This window comes from Oncorhynchus clarkii, chromosome 17 (genome assembly GCF_045791955.1).
Source record: "Oncorhynchus clarkii lewisi isolate Uvic-CL-2024 chromosome 17, UVic_Ocla_1.0, whole genome shotgun sequence".
NCBI classification, from domain to species: Eukaryota; Metazoa; Chordata; class Actinopteri; order Salmoniformes; family Salmonidae; genus Oncorhynchus; species Oncorhynchus clarkii.
The window spans coordinates 41686699-41701110 of NC_092163.1; the positions used below are offsets into that span (position 1 = coordinate 41686699).

The window sequence follows — 14412 nt, forward strand, 5'->3', positions numbered from 1 at the left end:
TTTGGTGTGGGCTAGCCAATTCTGGAATAGTCCGTGTTGGGCTGGTGTGGGCTTGGTGAGTACTTTGTGTGGGCTAACCCCTGCCCACCTTCCCCACCAAACACACACATGGGGCCAATGGGGTCATATTTGCTGGGATATCATTTCACGACTGGATCATAGTCACATAGTGATTTTATTACACTGTTTTGGTTTCCAGAGTGTGTCTCACCTCTTTGCCGATGTCCAGGTCGTAGTGGTCAGGTTCCATCTGTAACCGTCTGAGGCGAGCAATCTCCTCCCGGGGTGATTCCAGCACCCCCTCGCCCCGTACTGCAGCCTCCAGGTCCTTGATGTCCACCTCATGGGCTGTTAGCCTCCGCTTCACCTGGACACGCACAGAGGTAAACAATTAGGAAAGAGACTGGGAGGCAATACCAAAGGCACAGCCAATCAACATGGCCAGGAGAGACAGCCAAGGGGCCAGAACTAGAGGTATTCATGGATCCACCCAAATCCGAATACCCCAGATCTGACCTGGGACACGAGCAGATTGGGGCCCAAAATTCAAACTTTTCCTCTGGTCCGGATCGGATCCTGTTTGATTTTCATCGGGTTTCGGATCTATGTAACTACAGCTGATAGACCTGTGTGGAACTGAATGTACCTGACCACAGCTCCGCATGGCCTATTGCATATTTATTTTACACTAATAAGGTGAATTTATTGACAGGCCTAGCCAACATAAAAAAATGTATTCATAAATCAGAAGAGCAAATTGGCTGAAAAACATATATTTTTTTGTCACTCAGGTCTAGGTCTGGTTGTCGTCGGGTCCATTCGGGTTCAGGTTTGATGGTTCTCGGGTCCGTTCGGGTCCAGATCCCCCTTAAAAAAATACTGGGTCCGTTCAGGTCCGGGTCTGAATTGTCCTCAGGTCTGTCCGGGTCCAGGTCCAACTTTTTAGACCCGAGAATACCTCTAGCCAGAACAATATATTGGATCCTACTCAAGTTACATTTCAACGTGCAGTACATATTCTTGGTGGCTGGCTATCAATCTATATGTATATGTAAATAGTTATGAGAGCCTACCACTCTGTAGTTTGTGCCTGCCTGGCTACCCAGGTTCAGGCTGCGTCTCTTGTCCCTGACAGAGCTGCTCTGGTTCCTACGGATACGCTCGTTCTGCTCCTCAATGCTCATCTTGGACTTCACCTCAGCAGGGAACACTGCACTCTTCGGGCGCTCCTGTGACACAGGAATGACATGGAAATGATGATGGAGGGAATGACAATGGAATATGATAAAACGTCAAATTTCATGATCTTTTAAAGGATCAATTTGATTGCACCCTTCAATACACCAGACATAGGCCCACAACATAAAGACAACATCAAATCGGTAAAATATCATAATATAGTTACAATACATCATGTCTATTGATCACATCACATCATCCACATGATGATAAGCTTCCTGAGTTCCATAATGCCCTCTCCGGGCATGCTGCCTACCCTGGAGATTCCATTGGACACTTTGCCGTTGCGTCGGGTGATTCCATGGTCGTAGGAGTGGCCCTGGTCCTCCATTGGAGACTTTGTTCTCGGAGGAACAATCCCCACTGGTCAGGGGACAGACAAACAGCGTGTCAGAGGATGACATGATGCGTCCCAAATGGCACCCTATTTCCTATATAGTCTCTGGTCAAGAGTAGTGCACTATGTAGGGAATAGGATGACATTTGGGACGCATCCACACAGAGGATGAGTCACGGGGGCTATAATCCAATCTATTATTCTGTAAACAATTGACTTTTATAAGGTCCAGCTAGTCATGAGGACCGTATTAGTAATCTAATTTTGTTTTTGTGCTAGCAATAGTATATACTTGATTATGATGTCATTTAATCTATTATTAGATTTGGTTTGACATTTGAAGTGGATTTCATTCCGAGTCTGAGGGGAGCCTTCTTTTTTTTTAAAAGGTTTAGCATTGTCTAACAGTTGGGGATTAGATCAGAAATGCATTTGCGAAAGAAGTCATATGTAATATTAATAAAGAAGTTCACAGTAGCTCCAGTACAGGTTTAGAGAACTGAAATATAACTCCCCTTTTTGGCACCATAGAGATTGTATAACTCTGCTAGTTTAAATGCAAGGTATAATTACACATTTACACACAAAGGCCTCAAACAGTAGACTACAAGGTATGAGTCATTGCTGCCTATGCAGACTGACAAACCAGAACTTCATTACTCAGGCTCCATTGCTTCCTGTACCTTTATTCATGTTGGCCTGTCGATCCTGATCCAGCTCCTGAGCTTCGTTGCTATTGGTCCGTTCTCCCGGTGACACATCCTGTCGGTAACCATACTTTTGCTGCAACACAGAACACGAGGAGGCGATAATGAATCATCACCCAATCAAAAGTAAGAGCTTTACACACCAGGAGAGTGTTGGCACTATTCAGGCAACAGCATCATACCCAGCTACGCAGGTAGCTATTAGCCATATGGTTACCCAAACACAGAATGCATTACATAATATGCATTAGTGTGGACAGCAATGATGGGGTTATTGACAGATATAGTGGCAGATTCCAGAGCTCAATGGTTGGAAAGAGATCCGGCATAAGCGGAAGCGCACGGTCTACACACTACAGCACAGACACAGCACTAGCACAGGGACGAGCACAGTCACATTACTACCACATCACTACACCAACTGACACACAGACAACATGGTAAAGAAACCACCACCTTAGCGTTCCTATGGGAACCTGCAACTCACCCTTAGCTTAGCCGTAGCATTCAGAAGCACCCAGTACACTAGAATGAATTGTTAGATTATATTTAAAATACTGCATTGTGTTTTCGTTTTTGTTTGATATTGTTGCTTTAGAACATGTTTGATTAATTACTGGTCAACTGATGAATATATTGTTGGCCACACAATAATCAAATGTGCTGTTAAATGTATGAAGAGTTTGCAGTATCAACCATAGAAAGTGATTGATTGACAGCTGTTGTTCAATGTGTAAGAGCATACTAAGGTGAGACCAGTGTCACTGAGGAGAATAATCATTTCTAGTGTTGGTGCTTTTGGAGAGCTGAAACAAGCCGAGATGGAGAGCGAGAGAAAGAAGGAAGAGATGGTGGAATAGGAGCCATGAGTAGTGAAGCACTAGAACAGACGGAGAGGTGTGAGAGTGTGTATGGTGGAGGGATTGGGTGATGAGGAATGAAAAAGCTTTAGGAGTTCGGTAACATTTTGGGGAAGACAGTGATGGCTTCAAGGACAGGTAACAACTGCGCTTGTGGTAGAAGTTGCCTTAACCACAGATCTAGGATCAGTTTATTATACCGCTTATCCTTACTTTACCCAGTAGGGGTATGAAAATAAATCTGTCCCTGAATCAGTGGTTATGGACATATACCTCCTTGGGGGCGTGGCCGGGGGCATGGCAGGGACGGTAACTCCCTCCCACCCTCCCGTCACCAAATACCTTTCTGCTGTGGGACTCTTCATCGTCAATGTAACCGTCCTCCAGGCCCAGGCTGCGTGGCCAGGCAGAGCTGTCGAACGGCAGAGGGGGGATGGAGGGGGGCGATTCCAGGGGGCAGTAGGATTTGGGAAGTGGTGGCCGTGGCGGGCCAATGTCCTACAGCCACGAAAAGGAGGGAAGGAGACGGAGAGGAAGAGAGGGAAGGAAGGAAGGATGGAGGAGGAAGGGAGGAGGAGGAAGAGAGAGCGCTGTGCATCAGGAGGAGTGACAAAAGCCAGGCGGAGTGCAGAGCAGAGAGGATCATGGGACGATTTGAGGAATGGAGCCCCGACCCCAAGAACTTCAGGGGTAATTGGTCACAGGTGTCCAATGAGATGCCTGTACTGAGAGCTAGCATGAATGCACACACTGATGCATTCTAATCATATTAGTAGTACTGATACAGACCACTGATTGCTGCTGAATTTGAAAAACAAGATAGAAAGTAGCACCACAGTTTTCAACAGACACTGTAAACAGTTACAGTTATTACGCAACACAGATGATACGTAGGCTTATATGATTCACAAAATCAACTGTTATTTTCTGCTCTTTCTGCACTATAATTCAAATTTCAGCGGCATTATGAACTCCATTCCCAACAGAGAGAAAGAGAGAGTTGGCTGAGAGCCAGAGGAAGGCAGAGCACTACAGGCTTCAGGGTTTCATACTAAAACAGGAGGATCCGTCCCCAGTGCCAGAGCGCCTCCGTATCGTCTGAACTACATCCCTCACTTTTAATCAATCAGCTGATATGGACCTGGGAAACCCGCTGAGGGGATTTCTTGGCCTATCATATTCCTTGATACCAATGAATGAATCTATTGATTGATTAAGCACCATAGAGGAAAGAAGAACAGCAGACACTTTGACCCTGAAGGCCTGGAGGACTATATCACACGGCCATCCAACCACAGATAAGATGGATGAAAACACAACTTCCTAATTGGTCAGAGGTGCGGATCTGAACGGACGGTCTGCCTGGCACTTTGTGTATCCCACAGACCTACACCACTGAGTGCCATGTTCTGCATAGTGAGTGATGCCGTGAAGAAACAGGAGAACATTTCCACATCGCCACATTTCTGCTCCACCTCCCAATTATGTTTCTATAAATAATGTGTGTCTGTGTAGTTGGCCAGGGATTACGCAGAACACTTGAAATAACCTGTCATCCTAACTGCCTCTAACTGAATCTTAGCTAAGTGGATCAGGAGATATGTGAAGGCTCTCTGTTGCCTGGTGGACACACCAGGTCATGCTCTTTAGATTTGAGATGAAAGGAAAACGTGTGTTTGCGCCCTGGACAATAACAGCACTACAGGAACTTCAGAGCTAGTTTTTTTTTCTGGCAGTGAAAGGAGTCATTGATGTTGAAATGGCACTTTATATAATTATTTAACTATGTGTTATGCAGGTTGAAAACTCATGACTTCCCTTTTTCCTGGGAATGTCCTTCAGTGAGGATTCCCTGAGCCTGCTGGACACGGAACTTTAACTTTATTAACCACTGACTAGGACCATTAGTCACCTTCAGCCTCAACTTTTCCCCAGAAAGCATAACACATTCTGTTTCAAACTTCCAGCTATGCTTTTTACTATTGGCAATACACTGTAATATAAGCTGCATCATCATAACATAGTACAACATCACATTCTAACTGTTGTTGTGTCAAGTCTGTCTGGTGTGGGCTACAATTGCTGCGGTTGTGGCACCGTACTTGTCACGACTTCCGCCGAGGTTGGCTCTCCTGCCCGTTCGGGCGGTGCTCGGCGGTCGTCGTCACCGTCCTACTAGCCACTACCGATCCCTTTTCGTGTATCTGTTGGTTTTGTCTGATTGGTTGCACCTGTGTGTTGTTTAGTTAATTAGTGTCTGTATATAATGTAGGTTGTCCCACCCTTGTTTTGTGCGGGATTGTTTGTTGTCATTCATTTTCGTCTATCGGTGTTTTTGTGTTTCTTATTCTCCGGTTAGTCTGTTATCCTGTGTTGGATAATTTCACCCTGTGTGTGTTTGGGTTGACCGTGTTTGTTTTTGTTCACCGGAGAATAAAACTTTATATCGCTATCTGCTCTCTGCGCCTGATTCCACCCACCTTGATTAGACGTGACAGTACTGTCCACCAGGTCTATAGATGGGTCTTCCTGTACACTCTGACCTAAGGCCTGTTGTTTGGATGGGTGTGTGGTGGTATCGGGGTGTGGGGTGTAGGGTAAGCACCGTCGCTAACATCTAGCTGGTTGTTGGGGAAGGTGAGTGGGCGAGTGCGGGTACGTGAGCGGGATCGTCCTTGGGATTGTTCTCGGGACTGAGTGGCTAAGCAGAGGACCCGGCACTGTGTTTCAGTACTGAGAACTCTGGTCCTGGGGTGAGGTGGTAGGGAGTGTTTATGTGGGTCTGGAGTATGGCTACAGGCTAGTTGGCTAACCAGACAGGAGTTTTGGCGGGAAGATGAGTACTTGGTCTCAGGGACAGTCAGGTGGGTGTGCTGAGGTGGATATCTGAGGAAGGCAGGGTAGCTAGCTCGGTAGGAAGGTGGGTCTGGGAGAACATCTTTCCTGTAGCCAATGGCTTGCTGTTTTAGCTGAGGGGAAAGCTCATTGGCTAGCTGGGTGTGTTGGTGGCTGGGGTTACTGCCAGTAGGTGCTTGCTGATTGGTTAGTTTGGCAGGGTGGGTGGGTGAGTGGGTAAAGCTATGGCTGTCTCCTTGGAGGATTGGAACTCCAGAGCTGGCTCGGTGGCTGTATGGCTCTAGATGGGTACTGTCCATATTGGCAAGCTGATTGACTTGGCTGGTGCTGTGGGTGGGGTTGGGGTTGGGGCGGGCGTTTGGTTGGGTGTCTTTGGTGTCTCTAAGGTCATGCTGGTTGGCTTGGGAGGTGTATGGTTGTGCATGTTGCTGGGTGTCTATACTCTCTACAGGGGCAAGCTGGTTGGCTTGGCAAGTGCAAGGCTGGGAGATTGGCTCAGGACCAGGGTGTACATTTCGTTCAAGACCAGTGCGCCTATTTGGCTCAGAACTTGTTTGGGTGTTAAGTATGGATTTAAGTTTAGGACGGGACTGGGTGACTAAGTACAGGATTTCGTACTGTGTTTCAGGACTGAGAGACCTGGACTGGGTGTGAGGTAAAGAGTGTATATGGGGGTATTTTGTGTTTGGGTCAGGACCAAGGTGGATGTTAGGTTGAGGACCCGGGTGGGTTTTTGGCTCAGACACTGGTCTATTTGGATCAGCACCTAGTTGGGTGTTGGATTCAGGACCTAGTTGAACACTTTGTTCTGGCTGGGTGTTAGGTTGAGGACTCAGGTGGGTGTTAGGTTGAGGGCACAGGTGGAGACCCAGGTTGGTGTTTGGATGGTTGCGTGGGTGGTAGGAAGGGCTGGTGCTTACCTCCGGACCCAGCTGTTTGGTGGGGGAAGCCTGGGAGCCGGGCACTGGGGAGAAGGGGCTGAGTGGACTGGTGAGGCTTACTGAACTCAGGGGACTGGCAGGACTATTGGTGCTAAAGGAACCTGATGCCCCACTGGCCACTGTGGGAGAGAGGGGAAAGGGAGATGGGGGGACATGATAGAAGAGGAGAGGAAAGGACAAGAAAGAGAATTGCGTAAACAAAAGAAGATAGGAGATATTGATTAAAAAAAGAGAGAAGGGAGTTAGATATGCATGTAGCATACTGTTCACCCAAATACTCATATTTATTAATTTATTCGATTATCATCTTGTGTTGGAGTGGCAATTACTATATTTGTGTGAGACTATAGTGTATGTTATGTTGTTGTGAGGTGATGCGTACCCCTGTGTTTGGCTGTGTCTGTGCCTCTGGAAAGGTTGCTCTTGTGGAGCCCCTCCCACACTTCCTGAACTCTCCAGAACTCCTTCTGAATGTGTCTATGGACCATCTCACTCTGACCAAGGAGAGTAGGGGGTGGAAAGAAGACGAGGGAAGGAAAGGTGATACGAGAAGGATAGAGGAGAGGAAAATGTTAGAGAATAACATTTTAAGTTTACTACTGAATAATAGCTTGTTAATAACATATTTTTGTTATTATCAAGTATTCTGTTAGAAAACAAGTCAGTGAGTGATGCAGGAGTTACAGTCGGTGGCTCAGTTATAAGACCAGAGTAGTGCGAGAGAGTGACACCAGGTAGCCTTATTGTCTTAGAAAACAACAGGGTTGCATTGATTAGTGCACACTGTAGCAAAACGTAGCAAAACATTTCGCAACAGAAAATGAAAACATGCATTTTTATTGGACAAGTTCAGGTACTCTCTCCCAGTTTCGGCCCGTTTGCGTCCATTTCATTCCTAGTGAATACGACTGTGTTAGTGAGTGGGTCACAGACACTGCACTCTTATAGACAGTCTCTTCACAGTTCACCACCATGAGCCAGGTTACATCCCATGGAAAGGAGTGACAGTCAGGTGTATAATGGGGCAGGTTGACTACACAATGATAAATAAGACATGATGAACATTTTAATTGTGTTCATTTCTTATTGATGAGCGATTCATATGCTTTTTAAATTATTGATTAGAAGTAAGGTTTCCGCTCAGCTATTAGCAACCTAGGATAACACTGTGGTACCTGGAAAACAGCCAAAGAAAAGTCCTAGAAGCTAGAATGGAACCATACAGGTGGGTTATGAGCAGGTGAGATTATAGGATCAGTTCCATTCTAGTCATTTCATTTATAGGCTTCAAATTCAGTGTTCAATTGGTGACTGGCTAAAAACACGCCACAAGAAAAATGTTGAAGATTTAGGTGGATCACGAAGTAGATGACCAGTGTGGGGTCCTGATGAAGAGAGGGTGTCCGTGTACCTGCCCGCCTGCGTTGAGCTGCTCCCACAGGTCCCCATGGATAGCGTTGACCTCGTCCTCCAGAGCTTCAAACTCCATCCGTGTGGTGGTCAGAGCCTGGGGACAGCAGGGGATAGAGGGAGACACTCAGGACCTGGAACTATGAAGGTTTTTCCTAGATCAAAAAGGGGCTCGGGGGGTGGGCACATGCGTTTTTTTCCTTTGCGTGAAAAACCCTGACTGTATGTTGCATCCATTGACTAGACAGTATCTATCACATTGGAGTAGAAGAGTTGTCATCTGATGGTGATCAGATGTTATAGATTACAAATAGAAGATCATAGTTTAGATTTAGAGAAATGGGTTATGCTCCATGTCTCTTTCACAGGATACCTCGAAAGGATCTCCTTGATTTACTCATCACATTTAGGTTACAGTATATATAATGGATCACTATGGATTATCATAGATTGCTATAATCTCCTGTATGTGTCTTACGCTGGATGCCTGGGAGAGTTCTCCTCTGATGTTGATGAGCTGGTTCTGCAGTGTCTCCTTCTTCAGCTGTAGTTTGTCTGCAACCAGTGGCTGACCCCGGTACAGCTCCATCTCCTGATGTGTGGCCACCAGTGCTCCCTCTAGGCTGTCCTGGGAACAGCAGGTAACAGGGGACATGTCAGGCAATGGTTGGGGAGTAGGGTGACGTTGCCCTGAGATGCTGACCATGGGTCAGTTTTGCATTCTCACTTGATAATGGTTAAGGTTAGGACAGGGGAAGAGGAACGCTAGGTTTTTACCTAGGGGTGGTCTTTTATGTTTACTTTCTTTAGCAGCTTTGTATTTCGTACAGTACCTTGTCCATTCTCAGCCTGTGAACAACTTCCTCCTGGTCCTTTAGAAACCTGTTTTGCTCACACAGACGACCCAAGAGTTTCTAACAGAGGAGAGAGAGAGAAAGAGAACAAGAGAGAGGGAGAGAGAGAGAGAGAGAGATTGGAGAAAGTGTGTTTGCAGGGGAGAGGATGGTTTCTGAAGGTTGATTGTTTAAGAGAGGAGGAGAGAGGATGGTTAGATGGAGGGATGTGGGCTTACGCTGGTCTCAATCTCATTGAGTTTCAGTGTGGGGTGAAGCTCCCTGTATGGGTCATGGAACGGAGGCACCTGGGAAAACAGAGGCAGGACTCATTCTTAATACTAACATTATATCAACCAGAACCAAATTCAACCAAATTCTCCATAGATCAAGGTTTTGAAAAACAACTCGCAGCCAGAGTGAGCAATTGGAATGGCCCAGATCCATGTGGCTGTAAACAACACTTTATCAATAGTGTAGAACCAAACAGAATAAGTGTAAAACACCGTACCATACCATGTGCACAGTACATACTGTACTTATGACATCACTACTACACAGGACAATTTATATTGAATCAATATTAATACTGATATACTAGACAAATAAGATCATAACAATAGCCAATCAATAACTTTAAAAAAAAACATAAATAAAACTGTGATGTTTACAGCATCGAGCAGTAAGAGCCGACAGGGTGAGCTGGAATGATAAACCCCTCTGTCAAAAGGTCAAAGGTCATATCCAGGTTGTCCATGTCCTTATGGAGCACTGTGATTGGAAAGTATGTGAAGGAGGATATGACATCGCAGTGAAGACAGAGGGGCACGCTGAAGAGGGGCGGTTGTTGTGAAGCAACAAGACACAATTAGGCTACAGCACAAGACAGGATATGACATAGAACACAGATGGAAAAACAAAGGAACTTAACAAAGACACATACAACACTGCACTGTGAAGCAAAATGGATAACTAAAATCGCCATCGAATTGGTTGGACAAAGAAAACGAAAGCTAGAAGAGAGCCTAGCGTCTAACATCCACATGCTAGAGTAGGGTACTGGAGAGAGGAGGGAGAGGCAGGCTTGGGCTTGGCTGTATAGACCTTGGGGGAAACTGTGGAGTCAGGGGGAAATCCTTCACCTTGATTCTGTCTAGACAACAGCTGAGCCTCCTAGCCTAAATCACTAGTGACTAGAAAAGCCCTGAAGAGGGCAGTAGCTGACATCTATGGAAAGAGCACAAGCACAAGCTTAGTTACACTCTGAAAGCAGAAAGCCTGTGGCTACAACTCACGTACAAAACAATCTGTGCTGTAACGGTCCAGGCTTCTTGGAAAAGCATTAGTCAGCTGTTAGTAAGTGTAGAGTAGGCATTTACTGGTCTTATTGCATAGATACATGTGTCTTATTATTAGTCTTTGAGGAGGGGGATAGTGTGAGGGTATGGGAGTCTTTGTGGAGCAGTGTTTTACAAATAGTGGGTTGGAACTGCTTTCCTTTGGGTTATGGCATATGACTGGGTCCTGGTTAGAAACATGATTTTTTACTTGGTTACTTATATGAAAAGTTCAAAGGGGGTCTAGCTGAAGCCTGTCTCTCTGGGACACTCTCTCCTCTCTTACTTGTGCGAAGAGCTTTGCTCTAGGGGAGGATCGCTCCACCATTCTGGTTACCATGCCGACAACGTGATCTCTCCCGGTCACCTGGGGCAAAACACACTGCCCATCATTCTCCTGGTTGCCACAGTAATGACCAGGAGCCTGACGTCTAGCAGTAATAATCCCTGACGAGTGTTTTTTTGTCTGTCTTTTCTTACTGACATTTGAGAATGAAATTGGATACATCGAAGAGACACATTTCTGTTTGTGTACAATGTCCAACAAAGAGTTCCAGTACTGTGGTACAGTGATCTGAAATGGTGAGTATACTGTAGCACTATGACCTGGTCATTATGATAAGGTGTAAGCAGTCCGTGACAGTGAGACAGGGAAAAGAAGGTAAGACAGCGGGAGTGAATGTGGACTGTGTTCGTGAGAAACAGGTGTTTAGCAGGTGACAACATGGACAATCTTCCACGTGACAATGCATCTAAACAATGTGGCAAACGTTGTCAACACAAATGCTGTCAACCGCACTGTGTGACGGGGTTTGATATAACCAACAGTTTGCGGATGATCAGAATGTCACTTCGCAAATTTCTCACGACTTCTGCTCTGTACTCAGTAAGTTACAAAGCTTTCACAAATTGACTGACTCAACGAAATGTGTGAAGGTATTAAATGTATTAAAAACAATCCGATCTGGTTTGGCGCTGTGATGTGTTCCACGGCAGGGGTAGAGGTGTGTCCAGAGATGCCCACGGTACGTACCTGTTGATCGAGGTACTCCAGGTTTCTCTGGAGCTGCAGGTCTAACAAGTCCTCCTAATAGAGCAGCATAAGCAGCAACAGTGAAAAGGACAAGGACAGTGCAAGACCCAGTACCAGAGACGCCAGTCAAACCAGTAGCAGCAGCATCAGTGGCACCAGCAGACGCAGAAACAGACAGGGAGAGTGTAAGAGGGAGAGAGAGAGAGAGAGAGAGAGAGAGAGAGAGAGTGACAGACAGACAGACAGACAGAAGTAAAGAAAGAAAGAGACAAAAAAAGAGGGAGAAAGAGAGTGACCAAGAATGAAAGAAAAAGAGACAGCGAGATAGTGGAGACAGGGAGGACAGACATAAGAACTCAAACCAGAAACAACAGGAAAGCACAGCTATAGCATACCTTTAGTTGCTGGTTACATTTTAAGCAGAGGTAGCTGCCGAGGACCTTATCCCCGCCAAGTGAGTGTGTAGGTGTGTGAAAGTGTGTGTGAGTACTCTAGCCAAGTGTCTCCCAAACTTGACATTGGACTCATTGGTCTGTATCTCTTGACAGTGTAACATTCTTTGGGAGGACGTACCATTTTGCTGTGGAGAGAGGGGGAGGCAGGGTAGTTGTAGTGGTACATTCCTTGGCTTAGCGACCTCCTGTCTCCAGGGTAATCATACTGAAATAAGATAAATAACCAGGATGTTCTGGGATCACTATGATTTTGGCCTAAAAACACAAACAAATCTTCACCCATTAACAGCTGACTCCTGACAATAACACACACACACACACACACACACACACACACACACACACACACACACACACACACACACACACACACACACATACACACACACACACACACACACACACACACACACACACACACACACACACACACACACACACACACACACACACACACACACACACACTCTCCCCCACCACATACACACAAACAGTACACCAACACCCTCTCCCCCACCACACACGCAAATACACACACACCCTCTCCCATCTCTCACCTTGGGAGAGCTCAGTGATCTCCTCAGTCCATACACAGAGGGGTCAGCGTAGATCACATCCTCCCGTAGCCTGCCTGGTCCTCTGTCAAACCGGGCCGAGGGTGAGCAGATAGGCGAGGCAAAGCTATGGGGGCTGGGAGAGTAGGGACCACCCGTGGACGAGGAGGGGGACCTGGGAACGGACCTAGACCTAGGTTGGATGGACAGACGCCTCATGGCGGTCTGGGCTGCATCCATCTGGCCGTAATAGGCAGGGCTGGGTGGGGGGCCGTATGGGTCTCGGGGGGGTGGGGGTCTGTAGAGTGGCCCGTCCCGCAGTGAGTGTCTCTTCTCATCGTTGGTCCAGCGAGGGGGGCCCATGCGGTCGTAGCCCACGGCTGACACGGAGCAGATGCTGTCAGGGCGTACGCCTGGAGGGTAGAGGGGGTACTCCTCCACGTAGCCCGGACCGCCCCCCACGCTACTGTAGACGCTGTAGTAGTCAGCTGGTACGCCACGGTTCACTGTGTAATAATGAGATGGACTGGGGGAAGAGAGCGAGAGAGAGACGGTTGAAGGGAAAACATGTAGTTGTAGACACTAAAAATACAAACACGTCTTCACTCTACCACTCCCTTAATCTCACTTCCTCTTACTCATCCTCATCCTCTCTCTTACCTCTCTACCTCTGTCTCTCTCACCTGTTCAAGTCCTCCTGTACAGCTATGACTCTGCGCTGGTTGACCCACTGCTGTAGCTGAGTCATGGAGCTCTTCCTCTGGGCTTGTCTCTCAGGGTTTGTCCGTGGCACGAAACCCCGTCTCAGCACCACGTTCTCAGGCTGCTCCCTCACCTCCCTCCCCTCTCTCATCCCTCCGTCTGGAGGTGCCTGGGGTGGCCGCCCGTTACCCTGGGGTGGTCCGTTTCCATGGTTTGGGGGGCCGTAGTTGCCCCACCCATTGGGCTGGTGATGGGGTGCACCCCCAGGTCCAAGCACTCCTCTCTCCCCCCTCTCCCCTCTCTCTCCCCCCATCCTCCCGTCCTTTTCTGAATGGCTGGTAGAGGGAGGGGGCATTTCCATGGCGTCGACCCCGTTGACCTTGTGATGTGCGGGTTCTCGTGATCCGCGCTCTGGATCTAGGAGTTCAGTCGTCTGGCCGTTGTCATCAATGTGTGTGTGTGTCTGGGTGTGTGGTTCAGGTCCTTTGGTTACCAAGGTGTTACCATGGAGTTCTGCTGTGGGCGTGGTGGCCTCGGAGTTGGTGGTCCTGTGGCGAAGGGACAGAGTTAGAAAGTGTGTGTACATGCGTGCTTGCGTGAGTGCGCATGTGTGTGTGTGTGTGTGTGTGTGTGTGTGTGCGTCCATGCATGTGTGTGCTTGTGTGGACCTCTGTGCAGGCGGTATCTGGACGTGTGCAGCCTCGTTCATAGCGTCGATCCACTCCTCCTGTTCCTCGGCAGTCTCAGCGCCGAAGTAGTACGTGCGTGTTCCTGCGTGTTCAGCCTGCAGGCAGAACACAATGGTGCCCTTAATCTCACCTTCCTCCTCTTCCTCGTGCCAAACCTGGAACAGACAGATAGAAGATACGGCGTTGGACAGAGCCTTCCTCACGTGAAACATCACCATCAGCAGCAGCATCATCACATACTTTCATGCATTTTAAGCAAAATCACACACACAGGCCTCAAACGCATGCATTTTAATGTTGCCTTGAATAATTGTCAATGGCCAACAAACCTTTCATACACAGTACTACTAGCATATTGGAGAATGATTAAACAGCTGTATTTAGTTTCAATTATCAGCATTGACTGATATATTGGTGAGTAGTTAGAGCATGCAAACCACGGCCAGGTTAGGGCAGTCA

General features: G+C 47.2%; 1 protein-coding gene across 12 annotated transcripts in view; it reads right to left on the minus strand.

Annotated features, from left to right (window-relative positions):
- LOC139370866 (pleckstrin homology domain containing, family A member 6) overlaps positions 1-14412 on the minus strand; it is a 185712-nt gene that overhangs the window by 14176 nt on the left and 157124 nt on the right. For 5 of the 12 annotated variants that reach the window (XM_071110690.1, XM_071110691.1, XM_071110692.1 and 2 more), the window contains 16 exons: positions 13933-14108; positions 13246-13812; positions 12566-13088; positions 12127-12213; positions 11554-11607; positions 9423-9491; positions 9184-9264; positions 8829-8978; positions 8352-8447; positions 7323-7434; positions 6920-7059; positions 3486-3641; positions 2260-2359; positions 1496-1602; positions 1074-1229; positions 212-367 (listed from right to left, as the gene is read on the minus strand). In XM_071110690.1, coding sequence (XP_070966791.1) covers positions 212-367; positions 1074-1229; positions 1496-1602; positions 2260-2359; positions 3486-3641; positions 6920-7059; positions 7323-7434; positions 8352-8447; positions 8829-8978; positions 9184-9264; positions 9423-9491; positions 11554-11607; positions 12127-12213; positions 12566-13088; positions 13246-13812; positions 13933-14108 — 2730 coding nt within the window. The remainder of the gene's footprint in view (positions 1-211; positions 368-1073; positions 1230-1495; positions 1603-2259; positions 2360-3485; positions 3642-6919; positions 7060-7322; positions 7435-8351; positions 8448-8828; positions 8979-9183; positions 9265-9422; positions 9492-11553; positions 11608-12126; positions 12214-12565; positions 13089-13245; positions 13813-13932; positions 14109-14412) is intronic. The other 7 variants (XM_071110694.1, XM_071110698.1, XM_071110697.1 and 4 more) reach the window with 5 other exon arrangements.